This window comes from Kogia breviceps, chromosome 19, assembly GCF_026419965.1.
Source record: "Kogia breviceps isolate mKogBre1 chromosome 19, mKogBre1 haplotype 1, whole genome shotgun sequence".
Taxonomy (NCBI): Eukaryota; Metazoa; Chordata; class Mammalia; order Artiodactyla; family Physeteridae; genus Kogia; species Kogia breviceps.
This window is the reverse complement of record NC_081328.1, coordinates 45,414,843-45,431,806: the sequence shown is the minus strand read 5'-3', so window position 1 is coordinate 45,431,806 and position 16,964 is coordinate 45,414,843. Positions and strand designations below refer to the sequence as shown.

Sequence of the window (16,964 nt, the reverse complement as noted above, 5' to 3'; positions counted from 1 at the left end):
GAAGCCATGTGGGCCTGGGGTTTTCTTTATGGAAAGATTCTAAAGTACTAATTTAAATTTCTTTACATGATCCAAGTCTATTCAGATTTTCTATTTCTTTTTTTCTTTTTTTTTTTTTTTTTTTTTTTTTGCGGTATGCGGGCCTCTCACTGCTGTGGCCTCTCCGTTTCGGAGTACAGGCTCTGGACATGCAGGCTCAGCGACCATTGCTCACAGGTCCAGCCACTCCATGGCATGTGGGATCTTCCCAGACCGGGGTACGAACCCATGTTCTCTGCATCGGCAGGTGGACTCTCAACCACTGCACCACCAGGGAAGCCCAGATTTTCTATTTCTTAAGTCATTTTTGCTTATTTGGAATTTGTCTTGAAATTTGTCCACTTCCTTTGGGTTGTCTAATTTTTTTTAAAAATAAATATATATTTAGTTATTTTTGGCTGCATTGGGTCTCGTTGCTGCACACGGACTTTCTCTAGTTGCGGCGAGGAGGGACTACTCTTCGTTGCGGTGTGTGGGCTTCTCGCTGCTGTGGCTTCTCTTGTTGTGGAGCATGGGCTCTAGGGCGTGTGGGCTTCAGTAGTTGTGGCTTGCGGGCTCTAGAGGGCAGGCTCAGTAGTTGTGGCACACGGGCTTAGTTGCTCTTCGGCATGTGGGATCTTCCCGGACCAGGGCTCAAACCCGTGTCCCCTGCGTTGGCAGGCAGATTCTTAACCACTGCGCCACTAGGGAAGTCCCGTCTAATTTGTTGTTGTAAAGTTGTTTATAGAATCCCTTTGTTATCCTTTTAGTTTCTGTAGGCTCTTTTGTGAAGTCCTTGAATCCCTGACTTTATTTTTATGTATACGTGTGTATATTAAAATAAAATATACAACCACACTTGTGTTGTTGAACTGTTTTAAATTAAATCACTCCACTGCCTGTAAATACTTCAGTGTGTATTCTACATAATCAGCATACCATTTTGAGGACTTCTTTTTAAAACAAAAGAAAGTTTTGTTTTTTTCCCACATGATAGTAATTCTGATTGTAGTATCCACTGGAAGAGAGCACAGAGTGGGTACTTTGAGTTCAGTGATGCTTAACTGTGCATTCATGTCTGTTAATCTGGCTGTGTCTGTCCGCCATGCAGCTGGGTATGGCAAGGCCTCCCCTCTTGCCGCCTGGACTCAGCGCGGAGCTTGGGGTGGGCAGGGTTCAGAAAGGACAGCAGTGATTCTGGTGCTTCAGCAGCTGAGATGTTAAGTCTTCCTGGTGGTGTTTTCTACCATAGAGCTGTTGGTGTACTAGAGTGTGCTTCACAGTTTTAGAAAATTTGGCAAAATTTATGTTAGTTATTTTTATACCAAGACATTTATTTGTGTTTTTAAGCATATAATTACTATAACTTTGAAAGTTGATTGAGACTGAGTGGTTTTCATAACTTGTGTGCTTGTCGTGTTGTCAGCTGTTTCCTTGTGGCACCGGTTGTCTTTGTGTGCAGTGGCACTGGCCGTGTGGATGGCTTTGTGCCCCGAGAACGGAGGGGAGGTGGTATGTGTCCGCAGGGCACGCTGGCGCTGTGACCTGGGCTGGGCCAGCCCTGAGACGCCCCCTCAGCCCTGCAGGCTGGGCCTCCTGCTTGGAGGAGGAGCTGGACCCTCGGTGAAGCCCCATCCTCGGCCAGGTTCTCTGTCCTGGTTTGTATGTGAGGCAGTTTGGAGCTGAGACCGTTGCATCCGGGTTGTTTATGTGAACCCTGACATTTAGTTTTTTTAAAGGTAGAGATATCTAACCACAGTGGTCTGTTCTATAAGCTTTACTGCTGGGGTCTGGACTGTCTGAGTCCTGTATGAAGGCCTGCCGTGGCTTCTGGGGGAGGCTGTGGTGGAGCTGGAGGGATGCGTAGCAGGTGAGGGACGGCGGTGGGCTGCATGGTGCGGCCCACCCTTTCCTTACTCCTGGTCCCAGACCAGCTCCACGGCCACTAGCTTGGGTGTCTGTCCTTCTGAGCCAGTCCACTGGTCCTGTTGTGGCAGTCGGGGCAGGAGGCTGATGGCCAGCGTAGATGGGGTTGCTCTCGTGGCCTCTGCTGCAGGAGGAGGGCAGCGGGCGTTGTGCCCAGGGCTGTGGGTGGCTCACCCTGGGGCTCGCACATCCTGCTCAGACTCAACCGGCTGCAGGATGATTTCCTCCTTCCTTTCCACCAAGCCACCTCCCTGACTCCTTTAAAAGTTCACCAGGGGGCTTCCCTCGTGGCTCAGTGGTTAAGAATCCACGTGCCAATGCAGGGGACATGGGTTCGATCTCTGGTCCGGGAAGATCCCACATGCCGTGGAGCAGCTAAGCCCGTGCACCACAACTACTGAGCCTGCGCTCTAGAGCCCACGAGCCACAACTACTGAGCCCACGAGCCACAACAACTGAACCTGCGCTCCTAGAGCCCGTGCTCCGCAACAAGAGAAGCCACCGCAATGAGAAGCCTGCACATCTCAACGAAGAGTAGCCCCCACTCGCTGCAACCAGAGATGGCCCGCACGCAGTAATGAAGACCCAGCGCAGACAAAAATAAAATAAATTAAAAAAAAAAAAAAAGTTCACCAGGAAGAAGCTAGGGGATGCAGGTGACTTTCCCCCTCGCCATAAACCCAGGTTGTAAAGACAAAGATTTCAAGTGTTTTGGGAGTGGTTTACCAGTCATGAAATGGGGATGTTTCAGATGTGGCCCGTGAATGTCCGGGGGTCCTTCTCCACTTGTAGTGTGGGTCACGGAAAGGTGTGGGGGAGTGAAATGCCCTGAACTCCCTAATCTGATGGCTGGCTCATGGTTTCGGGGTTGAGTTGCTGGGGGGAGAAGAAGGGCAGAAAGCACGAAGGAGAGCATGATGTCCGCCGAGGGGCTTCTGCAGCAGAGGCCCAGAGCAGGGCTGGCGAGGTGAGGCCTCTGTCACGTGTGCTGGGAGAGGCGGTGGAGCCATGGGCCACTGGCTGGGAGGTTCCACGGTGCTTTGAGTGTTGGGATGTCCCGGGCCTGTGGGTCTGAGCCCTGTGGCCTGTTCTCCTGTGAGCCTGCCTCAGAGTGTCCAGGGCCTCCCCGGGTTGTCGGTCTCCACGTGAAACATCATTGACTAAGTGTCTGGGATGGTGTTCACACTCTTCACCTCGGCTGAGCAGCTCCTTCACCAGCAGGACCCGGTGTCGGGGGACGGGGTCCAGTGCAGTCGGGCCCACATACCTTCAGACGGTCTAAGACAGAAGTGGTCTCACCTTGCCAGTTAAAATAGTAATTCTGGAAGGAGAAGAAGTTCCTTAGCTGTTTTCTTAGAGTTGCTCAGCTTTAGGGTTCTTCGTTTAAGGGCTTGGATCCCCAAGTCTTGGCAGAGCTGAAAGTGGAGGATAAAATTTCGGGTTGAGGACTCCGGGTGTTTGAGGTTTTGACAGCCTGCCGGCCCCACGTGTGTGAGAAGCAGGAAGGGCCCTTCCTCCTTTGCCGGCCCAGGACGAGGATGAGTACGTGGGCGCCTTACCTTTGTGTGGGGTAATTCGGCCTGTAACTCTCATCCTTTGGTGCCTTCAGGTACACGCTGGTCATGGAAACGCGGTACGATTCTCTACTCTCCTTACAGGCCAGCACCCTTAACTTCAACGCGGGCGCGTGTCAGTGAGCGCAGCCTCACCGCTGCATCTCTGGTTTACGTCGCCCCTTTGGAAGATTTCCTCTCCGTTCTCTTGTAATTCCTTTCTTCGTCATGTACAGAAACTGTTCTCTTGCTATTTCCTGGCGAGTGTCTAGAATAAAAATCCTGGAAGATGCGATGAATTGTTTTGATAATTTATGTTTTAAATTTGTAAATGTATTTGCAAATTCTAATAGAGTTTTTTTTTCTTTTTTTTAAGGCACAGATATTTAAGCATGGAAAACGTGAAGACTGTTTACCCTACGGTAAGGTTTATTTGTAAGTGAGGGTGTGTTTGTGACATGAGTTTGCCTGAATTATGATCAAATGTGTCTCCTCAATAGTTTATTCACAGGCACAAAAATCTGTGACTTGCTATATTTGGATACTATCATAGTTCTTTTTTTTTTTTTCAGTCTTCTTTGTGTGTGTGTGTGTGTGTGTGTGTGTGTGTGTGTGTGTGTGTGTGTGTGTGTGTGTGTGTGTGTTAATAATCTGACTGTTAGGCCTCAGGCCTCTTAGGGAGGAGGTCTGGGTTCCTGATGCCCTGACTGTCTGGTCTTGATCCTGGGGGCATTGGGATGTAGATGAAGCCCTGAGGTTTCTGGCTCGCTTCCTGGGGTCCTAACTGCATTCTTCACAGCACCATGGCTACATTGTTTGCCCTTTTTGCCTCATTCTCTTAATTTTAGATTGAACCTCAACTTATGAAAATCAGTATAGTGATTTTCGCTGCAGAAAGGCTTACTCCCTGGAACAAGAGAAATTTCTTAGTCTATGTTTTAGAAGATGTATGAATCAGATTTAGGTAGTAGAGTCTATTTCTTGCAGTTTTCATCATGGAACATTTCATACACATACAGGAAGACTGACTGGTATAGTGATCTCTCATATTTCTATCACAAGCTTCAGGTTTTTATTTCATGGGAACTCCTGTTTCATCCATGCTCCCCTTCACCCACCACCTAGACACCCTATCATTCCACTGGCATCTGTTGACTCTTTTTGGAAACATAACCTTGATGTCATTGTCACACCTGAGAACATGAGCAGTCTCCATTCAGCATCGTCACACGTTGTCCTCGACGGGCTCGCACACACAGATCCCAGGTCCATCTTGAGTTACTGTCAGTTATACCCACGCTGGTCACTGTGCGCCGTTTGGGTCTTTTGGGAAGTTACCCAGATGCCATTTCAACTTGTCTTGAACGCCTGCCTCCTTGTCTCACACGAAACATGGTCCTGTGTGCTCCCCTGGCCTCCGCTTCCCCCGACGCCTTCCTCATTGCCCCAGATAGCCTTGACAGCAGGGGGGCCCGATCACACAGTTTCCCTGCTTGTAGAGGGAAATGCCCCCTCCCCATTCTTGCAGCCTCATGCTCAAGCCTGTCTGCATGGTCCTCGTGGCCTGCAGCATGTGCTCCGCCCGCCAGGCACGTGCCCGCTCTCTCTGCCCAGGACGCTGTCCCCTCCCTGGCTTCCTCTGCGTTCCATCTCTAGATCCGTGGCTCACAGTGAGAGGGCTGGGCAGGTCCGACTCCAGCTGCACGTAGTAAATGACATGGGGTGAAGGGGTCTTTATGAAGCAGAGCTCAAGGGGTCCAGCGTAGATGTAGGCCTCCACACTGACTGGGGTCGGGGGGCCTGTGGAAGTGTCTGGTTTTGGTGTCGTGCGTGTCAGGTGGGGTTCGTGCGTTTGGGAGATGACACAAACCCTTCCCACCAAACTGAGCGGGACGTGCTGTGTTCACAGCTGCCACCGTTCTCCAGTGCCTGGACGACTGCAGGCTCCACGACAGCAACCAGACCCTGCTCCGGAAGCTTGGGGTGAAGCTCGTGCAGCGGCTGGGCCTGACCTTCCTGAAGCCCCAGGTGGCCAAGTGGAGGTGGGTGGACTGAGTGGTGACTGCGTGGCCGGGGTGTGTCGGGGGGCTGGACACAGCGGGCTGATTGACGTGTCCTCCTGCTTTCCTTTTTTTCCCAGTCTCAGCAGTGTTTCTGATTTTGAAAGGAACACCCTTTCTTTTGGTTATTTTCTGACCCCACATCTCCCGGGTAGAATTTTGAAGTGGAACCGATGACGAGGAAGGCTTGTTTCGCACTCACTGAGAGCGCCTGTCATCGAAGCGTAGGGCAGCCTCACCGGCGGGCCGCACAGTAGGGAAAGCTCCATTCTGGTCATCTCAGTCTGGGTCATGGGCTCCTTCCTCGAGGAGAGCTGTCTCTGCCTGTGGATGGAAACGATGTCTTAAGGGTTCTTTTGAAGTAGTGGCTCCCACAGAAACAGACTGTTTACTGTGCTGGGGGTGGTACTGCATTTTAGCAGTCTTCAGTTTTATTTCAGGTATTCATTTGTGTGGTTTGGGAGGAATTATTTCATTAAGTTTGTCTCCAGTTATAGGAAATTTCCAGAGAAGTGTGTTATGTTTTAGTGATGTTTTACTGAAATACCTTTTAGGTGTTCTGTACACAGCTTGTTCTGTAAGTTGTTTTTGAGACTAAATGTTAGTGGTTACTTTGCAGATGCTGTGGAAAATTTACATTCTGTGCTGTATTGAGGTTCCCCTGAGAAACAGAACCAATTGGTGTGTATGTGTAAAGAGACTTATCGTAAGGAATTGGCTTATGCTTGTGGAGCTGGCAAGTCCCCATATCTGGCAGGCTTGGAGGCCAGGAGGAGCTGATGTTTCAGCTTGAGTCTGAAGGCAGGAAGTATCCCTCTCACGGGGGGAGAGTGAGCCTGTCTGTGATCTTCAGGCCTTCAGTGGATTGGGCAAGGCCCACCACACTGGGGAGAGCAACCTGCTTTACTAAGCCTACAGCTTAAATGTTAATCTCACCCACAATCACTGTCACAGACACAACCAGAATAACGTTTGAGCAAAATATCTCGGCACTGTGACCCGGTCAGCTGGACACATTAAAATGAACTATCACAAGTACTCCAAGCATTTACATGGGAAGGAGAGTAATTTAGCACCCCAGTTACTTTGTTCAGTCTGTCTCTGTCTGTACACTGAGTGTGATCATTAATGTGGTGGGTTCAGTCTCCCATCTTGCTCTTTGTTTTCTCTCTCTTCTGTCTTTCTTTCATTTTATCCCCTCTGATACATTTTCTTTTTATCTTTTTGATTCACTCCCTTTTTGGTTACCTTCCCCTTGGTGACAGGCAGGTAACTGGCCGCACTGCCCCTCCTGCTGTCTGGGGCGCAGGCCTTCTCAGTTCTCCTCGCCGCTCTGATTCTGGCAACGACGCTGATGTGTGCTTTTTTCCAGACCAGGCAGTTGTTGGACACCAGCTGGGTGTCCTACTGTGTAACTCAGTTTTGACTCTGTCTTTGTGGAGAGAGCACCAGATCCTACCCGTTGAGGGCTCAGTCCACTAGACCGTCTCCCTCGCCTCAACACCTCTCCCCCCTCTGTCGACCCCAGTTGCAAGTCGAGGTTGCCATCTGTGTTTCTGACAGTCTGGCTACAGGTTGGAGGGTTTGATAATTTGCTAGAGTGGCTCATAGAACTCAGAGAAATATTTTATTTGAGATTACCGGTTTATTATAAAAGGCTGTAACTCAGGAACGGCTAGGTGGAAGAAATGCAGAGGGCAAGGCCTGGGGAGAGGGCACAAGGCTTCCATGCCCTCTGTGTTCACCAACCTGGAAGCTCTCCTAACCCACTCCTTTTTTTTTTTTTTTGGCCTGGCCACGTGGCTTGCGGGATCTTAGTTCCCAGACCAAGAATCAAACCTGTGCCCCCTGCAGTGGAAGCTCAGAGTCTTAACGACTGGACCTCCAGGGAAGTCTTCCTTTGGGGTTTTATTGGAGGCCTCATTGCAGAGTCAGGGTTGATTAAGGCACTGGCCATTGGCAGTTGATTGAACCTCCATCTTGGGAACTGCCCACACCATTCTTGTTTCACGGAATCTGAGGCCTCAAGGCCATAGCTAAACAGTGTCTGAGTTGGCTCTGTCTCCGAAGCCCCAGTTATCTGGAACTGGACTTGGCCTTAGGCTGCGGCCCCCAATAATCATGCCGTAACTCGACCTGTCACCTTTTATGCCCCAGGCCCTATCCTGAGATGGGGCTGCCCCAGAGTCAGGCCCAAGCATGCCTGTCCTGCTTCTGGGAGGGAAGGCGTTCCTGGGCCTTTCTCTGCACGGGGCCTGGTCTGAGTGCTTTGTGCACATCCTCCCACACGGCCTCATTGCAGCCCTCTGGGTGGGGCCTCATTTTACAGTTGGGAAACTGAGGCAGGCAGAGGTTCAGGGGCTGTGCAGTCAGACAGCTGAGCTGGCCTGTGCTGCTGGCCCCTTCATGGCGCTGCGGGAGATGATGCTGGTGGCCTCAGCAGGTGGGGAGTGGGGTGTGGGCGGACGACCGGAAGTGGTGAGAGCCATTCAGGAGGCAGGATCTGTGGGAGCTGGCTTGGACCAGCTTGCGGCCCCTGGTGTGGAAGGCGGGCTGGCCCGGAGGCAGTGGGTGGGGCTCTGCTCAGGTGGGACCTGGAGGCAGAGCCTGTGGAAATAAGGCCAAGGCCAGTGGGTTCAAACGTGCCCTCCCTGCCATTTCTGTTGGGTGCATTCTTTTTTTAAAAAAATAATTTTTAAAAAAAATTATTTATTTATTTTTGGCTGCGTTGGGTCTTTGTTGCGGTGCGCGGGCTTTCTCTAGTTGTGGCAAGCAGGGGCTTCTCTTTGTTGCGGTACGCGGGCTTCTCATTGCAGTGGCTTCTCTTGTTGTGGAGCACGGGCTCTAGGCACACAGGCTTTAGTAGTTGTGTCTCACAGACTCTAGAGCGCAGGCTCAGTAGTTGTGGCTCATGGGCTTAGTTGCTCCGCGGCCTGTGGGATCTTCCCGGACCAGGGCTCGAACCCGTGTCCCCTGCATTGGCAGGTGGAATCTTAACCACTGGGCCACCAGGGAAGCCCTGTTGGGTGCATTCTTGTTGTCACACTTTGTCACCTGCCTTTCTGCTAAGAAAGCTTTCCGACACGTGAGGGTTTCTGAGTCATCTAGAAGGTGAGTCTATGTTCTGTGGCTAAGATGAGGTTGTTATCTTCCTTGACAATCCATGCTGGTGACAGTTACTGCTCAGTTTCCTTCCTGTCCGTCCTGTACCTGTAAAGCACATGGAATTTTCACAGTGACACTAAATTGTTGAATTCAGTCATCAGGATCTTCTGGCTCCAAGTTGTCGCAGAAGGTCTGAGGTGTGTTTGTTTGCTCCTTGCAGGTACCAGCGTGGCTGCCGCTCCTTGGTTGCTAGCCTGCAGCTCAGTGTCCAGAGGCCTAGAGATCCAGAGATACAGACCGAGACCCCTGACAGTGACGGAGAGGACGACGTCCCTGAGGAGGTGGAGAGCGTGATAGGTGAGTGGGGGCCACCTCATCTTGGCCTGCAGGGGACCTGGCCCCACCTCTGGTCTTTGCAGGGTGGGAGGTGAGGCTGGGGCTGTGTGCATCTGCTGTCTCCGCTGCCTCCCGTTGCGGCCCTAGATTGCCCTGGTCGCAGTGCACCTGTGCACCTCCACGGGCTCCGTCCTGCCTCCGCATCAGGCTTCCTGTGCTGCCATGTGCCCTCTCCCAGGGCTTCCACTGACCGGCTTGCAAGGCCTATACTGCTTGGGAGCCCTCTGTGTGGCCTTTCCTAGAGGCTGAGCATTTCTACGACCCTGTCCCTAGGAGAGCTGCTCTCTGCAGCCGCTGGCAGAAGCTGTTTTCTCTGGGAAGCCTCCCTCATCGGCCTCTGGCCTTCCTCGCTGGTGCTCCCTGCCCAGTGACTGTTAGGGGCTATGACAGAAATGGCCCTTAAATGATGATTTAAAGACACACAGAAGGAAATGTCCTTTTATTGTGATTAGAATTGAGCTTCTTCATGTAATTGCCTTTATGGTACTGTTTTGAATGATGTGCAGGGTGGGTTACCTTAAAGCTGGGAACTGAGAGCTCATCTAGAACTCTGGGTGGTTCCGTGGGGCTCACAGACTGGACTTCCTGTGTTCTTCCAGAGCAGCTGCTGGTTGGGCTGAAGGACAAGGACACGATCGTGCGGTGGTCTGCAGCCAAAGGGTAGGTGACTGCACTTGGTCGGCGGGCTGGGCTGGTGGGGGCTCACAGCTTATGCCCTAGATGCCTGCAGGTCTGCTGAGTCTCCTTAATCATTCAGTACTTCCTGTGGAATTGGAGGGCTGCAAACAGCTCCGAGAGTTTTAGAAGGTAGAATGATTTTTTCCTAATTTACATTTACTGCTTTTTGTTCTAATTTTCAAGAAAGTCACTGAGGTTGGTCAGTGGCTTCTTCATTTTCTTGCCCTTCTGGCTGGAATATGAGCACGTTTGCCTTTTTTACCTTCAGATGTTCCTTTCCTTGCTCCTCACGCCCTCACTGCCACGACCCCCACCTCCTGCCTCCACAGCCAGGGGCGGCCCCCCATGTAGGGAGCAGATGCTGCACGGCCTCACTTGATTCCAGAGCTCCCCCCCGGAGGGGCTGGCACCCCCCTCTGCTACACCTGAGGGAACAGCCAACACAGGCGCCCTGGCACACCCAGTGGGGCCAGGGTGGGTTAGGGGACAGAGTACAAAGAAGATGTTGGGGAGAAAAGGAAAATGGGTGAAGGTGCCCGTGGGCCCTCCCCACAGAGGTTCCGGGTGTCTGTGCCAATCCACTCACAGAGCGAATGCCAGGGTGAGGAGGCTCACACGGGGGCTTTTGCCAACCTCGGAGCCCAAAGTCTTGTATGTTTGGAGTATGATGGGCTGGGAGGGTGGGCCTTTCTGGGGTGCTGCTGGCCGGGACCCAGCCTGGGCAGTGACCTGATGGGAGCCGGCCTGATTGGCATGCAGAGTGGGACGGACCTTGGTGGCCTGAGCCGGGAGCCGTTGACTGTCTGAGAAGCGCACCTGCCCTGTGGGCTCCCTTTGCCTTGGTCCCCCAGATGCCTGTCCTGTCTCTGTGTGTCAGTGTGATGGGCTCCCTGATGGGGCAGGTGGTCTTTATGGATCAGAATCAGCCTCTTCTCCATCCTCTGGAGAGAAGGACAGTCACTCGGGACGTTCCTAGTGTAGCGTGTGCCCTCGGCGGGCTGGTGATGCTGACGGATGCTGACGTTGCTTCTCCTTTTCAGAATCGGTAGGTTGGCTGGAAGACTTCCCAAAGAGCTGGCGGATGATGTGGCCGGGTCTGTGCTGGACTGTTTCAGGTATGTGGGGAGATCAGAGGGGTAGATGTGTTTCTGGATAAGAGCAGTGGCTTTTCTTTCCTTACTTCCTCCTGTGTTTTCTTTCAGTTGAGCTAGTTTTCAGATTCTCTGGAGCCATTTCTTTTCCTTTTGAAGTTAAATTTGAGGACTCCAGTTATTTCTGATTATTTCTTGTGTGTGTGTGTGTGTGTGTGTGTGTGTGTGTGTTCGTTCCCCTAATATGTCTTCTTGTTTAAATTGGGGTATAGTTGTTTTACAACGTTGTGTTAGCTTCTACTGTACAGGGAAGTGGAGCTCCCTGTGCTATACAGTAGTTGTCTATTTTATACATAGTAGTATATATGTTAATCCTAATCTCCTGATTCATCCCATCCTGATACAGTTCTTTTGTCAGCTGAGACTCCATTACATTTAAAAACCTTGAGGAGAAAGAAGTCAGTTTTGCATGTGTCCGCACATAGAAATGTATCCTTCAAGGAAACCGGTTTTCATTGGAATGGAACCAGGGCTGCCCTGTCCGAGAGGGTTTTCTGTGATGACGGCCTGTTCTAGATCTGGGGTTGTTGAGATCTTAAAAGAAGCTAGTGTGACTGAGGTCTGAATTCCAAATTTTATTTAATTTCCTCAGATTTAAATCTCATAGCCACATGTGCCAGTGGCTGTGCTGCATCTGTCCTCACCTCTCAGGGGATCCTGGGGACCCTCGGCCTGCCCGAGGTGCAGGTGTGGGCCGGGAGGTGCAGGTGGCGGGTGTGGGATTTTGAGCCTGGGGCCTGCAGGCCGGGGGTAAAGGACAGACATTCCCTCAGGTGTGGGCTGGGGGAGGCCCCATTAGTGCAGCTGTTCCCCAGGACTCTTGCTCTGCTTGCCCCTTGGTTTCAGAAGCAGGTGATTTGAGAATGGGGGTTGTGTTCGGCCCCCATTTGTGGTCCCACCCTTGTCAGCCGGTTGCTTCTCTTCTCGGTGCCCCCCGTGCGTGTGAGAACTGTGCTGTTGGTGTTCATGGGCACTCGGGCCTCGGTCACCGAGCCAGCCCGCGGGGTCCCAGGGGCGCGGGCTCCTCCTGCCCTGGGCCCCGAGCCTGCTTGGTGAGGTGTAAGGACCGCAGGAAACAGTTTCACACGACTGTTTCAGAGTAATGTCGCGTGTGTGGCCTCTGTGTCTTCTTGTGGCGGGCGGCACGTGCTCCTTCGCGGGACTCTGTAGAACCGTGGGTCTGCACGATGCCCCTGCTGGCTTGTTGTAGAGCGTCTTCCTGGAGTTCTTTTCCGGGGGCTTGCTGATGGGCACGAGATGGCACGGGCACCCCACTGGTCCCGGCCGAAGAGGTGTGGGTTCAGGGCTACCAGGGGCGCGGGGGCTTTGGGAGGGTGGAGGAGCCAGGGCCTCCGGCCTTTCCTCCCAACCCCTTCCCCTGGGGTGACTGCCTGCCTCACGCGCTTCGCTTTCCTCTTTCCTTCCTTAGTGTTTCCGTGCGGCACTCTGGCTATTTGAAGCCGTCTTTGTCCAGCCCTTCCTTCTGCAGTCTCCCCTCCCATGTGCTCCTGGGGCCCCTCCCGTCCGGCTCTCAAACCCTGTCACTTCTCCAGCCTCGGTGCCTCTGCCTCAAGGGCTGGGAGCCCTTCACCCCAACGTGTCTCCCCCGAACGCTAGCATCTTTTCTCCCAAAACAAGTTTCTCTGGTCAGATGTATGTTCCTTGCTCTCGGCCTGCAACCTTAGTCCAGTTGCACTCGTCCTAGTTAATCTTCAAACGCTGCTTTGCCTTTATTTTGTCGTTTTAATGAATTCCTCTGATCTTTGTGTCTGGGTTGTGGAGGGTAGAAATGGTCTCGCTGCTCCGGATTCCCCAGGCCAGAAGCCCAACGCAACACTGAGGGAAGGGGCCTGAGTGGGCCCTCGGGGAGGCAGTCTTTCCCTGGACAGGACCGCACACAGTGGGCGTGAAACTCCTGATTGCAGAATAGGCCGTAGAAAGGAGTCAGCGCAGCCGGGAGAAGCAGGGACCAGCTGGGCTGGGGTGTGAGGTTGGCAGGGTGGCCGGGCCGGCTGGTGACCCAGCACAGAGGCCGCTCTGGTCTCCTCCCTCCTTTTGTGTCCTCCTGGGGTATGTGGTGAGCTGCCAGCCATTTCTGCAGTGGGGCAGAAATAGGACATTAATTCCCTTACATGTAAGAACACCCGACTCCTGGGACTGTTACCTTGCTCCCTGACCTGTTTCTGGGCCAGATTATGTGGCTGGGGCCTCCCACTGAGCCCCACGGGACCTCTTCCGGCCCTGTGCTCCCCTCCCAGCTCCTGCCCCAGAATGTGCAGTTGCCCTTCAGTACCTGCACTCCCCCACCCCTCCCACCACTTAGCAAACCACGCGTTAGCCCCTCGATGGCCTCAGGACAGGATCCCAGAGATGGTGCCCAGACCCACCAGTCCGGGGTGGGTGCAAGCAGCCTGCCCCGGGAGGCCTTGCTGGGTCCTCTGTGTCTGCCATCTGCACTAAGCCCGCGGGGGTCTCCGGTCAGCAGACGGGCCTCAGCCCTGCGGCCTGCGTCCTGGGTGTGCCATGGTGGTGGTGCTGGGGCCGCGGGAGCAGCCCCGTCTCAGCAGGAAGTGCTCTTCATGGCTCCTTCCCAGGCTTTTCCTTGAGTTCTAGTGCTGTTTGCAGTTAAAAGTTGAGAAGGAGATGAAGGTGATGGGGTGTCCCCCTCTGCTCTGCACCCTGCATGCACCATCCCCCTTTCTCCGGGTCCTTCTAGGGACAGTGGGTGTGAGGTGGGTGGAAGGATAAGAACGTCTTCTCCGCTCATCCCACACCCTCCACGCCGCCCCACTCTGCTCTTCCAGGTGGCCCCCGTTGGGTGCCCTTGCCCGTGTGAGGCCAGTGGCCCCGAGCCTGCCGTCTCGGCCCTTCTTTTAGCTGTTGTCTCCACTCCTCTGAGGCCCCGGGCCCTCCCGTGGTTGTCTGGGGCAGGAGCTTGCCCTCAAGTCCTGGGCTCCCTGGCGGTGCTCAGCGCTCGGCGCTCCGCACCCTAGTGTCTGAGTCCATCCCTGCTCTGCAGGTTGGCCTGGGAGGGGGTCCACGTCCTCCTGGAGTGGGCAGAGCAGAGGCAGCAGTGAGGGCAGGGTGCCGTAGTCCTCCTCGGCTCCCCTTGGGCCACAGGCATTTTACAGCCCGACGCAAGGTCCTGCACTGTCCATAGCTGTTGACAAGTGACAGCGCACACACGTTTAGTTGAGAAACGATGGCGTGACTGGCGATTGTTTTAGTGATAACTGAGTCATCGTCCTGCTGACCTTTTTATCAGGTTCTTCCAAATGTTATTAAATCTTTCATGGAAAGCATAAAGCACTTCTCTCCAACTAAAATCCTGAAGTACACAAAGTGCACTATTAAATTGTGGAAATGGTCATATAGTCTTTGGGACAGACATTTAATAAACATCTGGAACTTAAGAAAGTTATAATTGGGATTGAGTCACTGGTTGCTGGCGAGGTCCAGGGCAGCTTTTGTGTCTGTCTTGGTCAGCATGTCCCTGCAGAGTGCAGAGCAGGGCCTGGCACGTGGGAGACACTGCTAAGTGTATTTTGAGTGAAAAGATAAGCCTAGCTTCTATCCTATCTGAGTATTCTTGTGTTTGTTGCCAGCCAGTGATGCAATTTATTTGGTTTTCCTAAACATTTCTTTGCCATCAAATTAATTTATTCAGAATTGGAAAGAGTCCTATAATTTCTCTGGTTTTGGGGGTGAAGTATATTTCCATGTTTATTTTGGCAGCCAAGCGTGGAAGCTCTCAGAGCAGTTAGTTGTTGATGTAAGAGAGAGTTATTCTCACTAGTTATAATGCCAGAGCTGCACCTTTAAACATGAGAGCTTCCAAACCGCTTCAGGAAGGTTTTATTAAATACGAAATTTTGTTTATGAGTTGACCGGCTTTTCAATTGTTTATTGAAAGTCTGTTTCAAACAGTACCAAAAGAGTTCTGTATATGCCATTTTATTCTAACTTCCTAATCTCAGTATTCATCATTCACGCCAGCAGGGGCTCCATGAAAAGGGGGTCTCCTTGCCCTTCCTGCGAACATTTTCCAACCTTCATTTGGTGCAGTCACTGTGTTGTGAGCCCAGCGTTTCTTGAGCGGCGCAACTGCTTAAACGGCTGAGAGAGCTAGCTGCTCGGGCCCGAAGGTGCAGTGGGCACGTGTGTGGGCTGCTCTCCCTGGGGCATGGGAGGCTGACCCAGGATTTTTACTCATTCTCCGGAGATGTGAACATGGCCGATATCTTCAGTTGATTTGGAGTACTTTATCTCGTTACCGATATTTTATAAACTCACTCAGGGTTTTAGTGAGGCTTTGGGCCCAGGGGGTGGACTTTCACTCTGGGCTGTGGGGGGCATCGTGCTGGGTCTCAGGCTCTTTGTGCTTTCAGTTTCCAGGAGACAGACAATGCCTGGCATGGCGGGTGTCTGGCGCTGGCGGAACTGGGCAGACGAGGCCTGTTGCTCCCTTCCCGACTCCCGGACGGTGAGTATGAAGCTCAGTTTTGTGTGGTCAAGACCATTTGTGCATGTCGAGGTGCTTCATCCGGCCCCCTGCCCACTGTGGCCGGCTGTCCGCACCCACCACGCCTCTGCCCTCCCTGACCATCAAGAATGTTGCAGGAGATAGCCCTGCAGACCTGTGCTCTCAGCCTTCTTTCTTATGTTGGCCTTTCTGATGCCCGATGCCTCTTCTCCCTGCTGTGAAATTTTAATAGCACACGTACACTGTAGGTCTGGATTTGGAGGGCCACGAGCTGTTGCGATGTCTGAGATCGTATTGTCCCCCAGAACCAGTTTCACCCTCGTGAGGGTGCTATGGCCCGTTAAGAATGTGTGCACTGCTGCTGTGTTTAGGCCCTGGAGTGACATCATGATTCTTGGGAGCAAGGCTCACGCCAGTGAGGGGATGGGGAGGAAGCTCGGCAGTGGGCCTGAGCAGGGGCACAGTGCAGCTGGTGAAGATAGACCACCGAGCTCCAGGCTTGCGCCTGTCGGGTCTCGGGCCCGGCCGCATGGGGGCGCTTGTCTGTGGTGGGTGGGGACTGTCCCTGGGAGCAACCCGCTGTGCCTCCGTGGACAGAAGGGAGGGATGCCTGTGAAGGATGGAGAGGGCCCTGTGCGGGAGTGTGTCACCAGAGACGCCGTGTACCCCGAGGGCGACTTCTGTCTGGAACAAGTACGTCTGTGCAAAGAAGGGTGCAGCTCAGCAGCTGAGCTGTGGGGGTGTTGCAGGTGCTGGCTGTGCCAGTGTGCTTGGCGTTGTGAAGCACAAGCAGGGCAGAGGACCCTTGGTTTCTATGGGCTCTTTCTGCGTATTCTTATAGCAGCTTTACCGAGATACGATTTTAAAAAAAATATTTATTTGTTTATTTGCTTGCGCTAGGTCTTAGTTGCGGCCTGTGGGCTCCTTAGTTACGGCTCCAGGGCTTGTTAGTTGCAGCATGCGGGCTCCCCAGTTGTGGCATGCGAACTCTTAGTTGTGGCACGCATGTGGGATCTAATTCCCTGACCAGGGATCGAACCCGGGCCTCCTGCATTGGGAGCGCGGTGCCTTACCCACTGCGCCACCAGGGAATCCCCCTCATTCCTTTTTATGGCTGAATAATATTCCTTTGTGTGGATGGACCACCTGTTAGTTATCTGTTCATCTGTCAGTGGATACTTGGGTTATTTCCATTTTTTCACTATCATGAATAATGCTGCTAATGAATATTGGGTGCACGTATCTGTTTGAATCCCTGCTTTCATTTCTTTTATATGTATGCCTAGGAGTGGAATTGCTGGGTTACACGGTAATTCTGTATTTAACTTTTTGAGGGTTTATCGCTTTTTGTATGTAAAGGTTAGAAACTTCCAGCTCTGAAGTTGGGTTATATGTGAATGGAAAAAGGTACTGTCATGAAAAACCACCAAGACTAGTATTTTTTCTTCTTTTTGTTACAAAGATCTAAGACCCCATTGTGCTTGTAAGGATAGTTACAGAGGGCCTGCATGGTTTCTGCGGCTGTGTGCGTGCCGGTGACCTTTTAGAGGAATTGCATTAGGCGGGAGGAGTCCACAGGGCTGAAGGCACACAT

At 52.5% G+C, this 16,964-nt stretch overlaps 1 protein-coding gene across 2 annotated transcripts in view; it reads left to right on the top strand.

Moving 5' to 3' along the window:
* Nucleotides 1–16,964, top strand: part of TBCD (tubulin folding cofactor D) — a 160,909-nt gene that overhangs the window by 32,953 nt on the left and 110,992 nt on the right. For both annotated transcript variants that reach the window (XM_059046889.2, XM_059046890.2), the window contains exons 8-13: nucleotides 3,874–3,919; nucleotides 5,407–5,539; nucleotides 8,883–9,019; nucleotides 9,658–9,718; nucleotides 10,777–10,851; nucleotides 15,276–15,370. In XM_059046889.2, coding sequence (XP_058902872.1) covers nucleotides 3,874–3,919; nucleotides 5,407–5,539; nucleotides 8,883–9,019; nucleotides 9,658–9,718; nucleotides 10,777–10,851; nucleotides 15,276–15,370 — 547 coding nt within the window. The remainder of the gene's footprint in view (nucleotides 1–3,873; nucleotides 3,920–5,406; nucleotides 5,540–8,882; nucleotides 9,020–9,657; nucleotides 9,719–10,776; nucleotides 10,852–15,275; nucleotides 15,371–16,964) is intronic.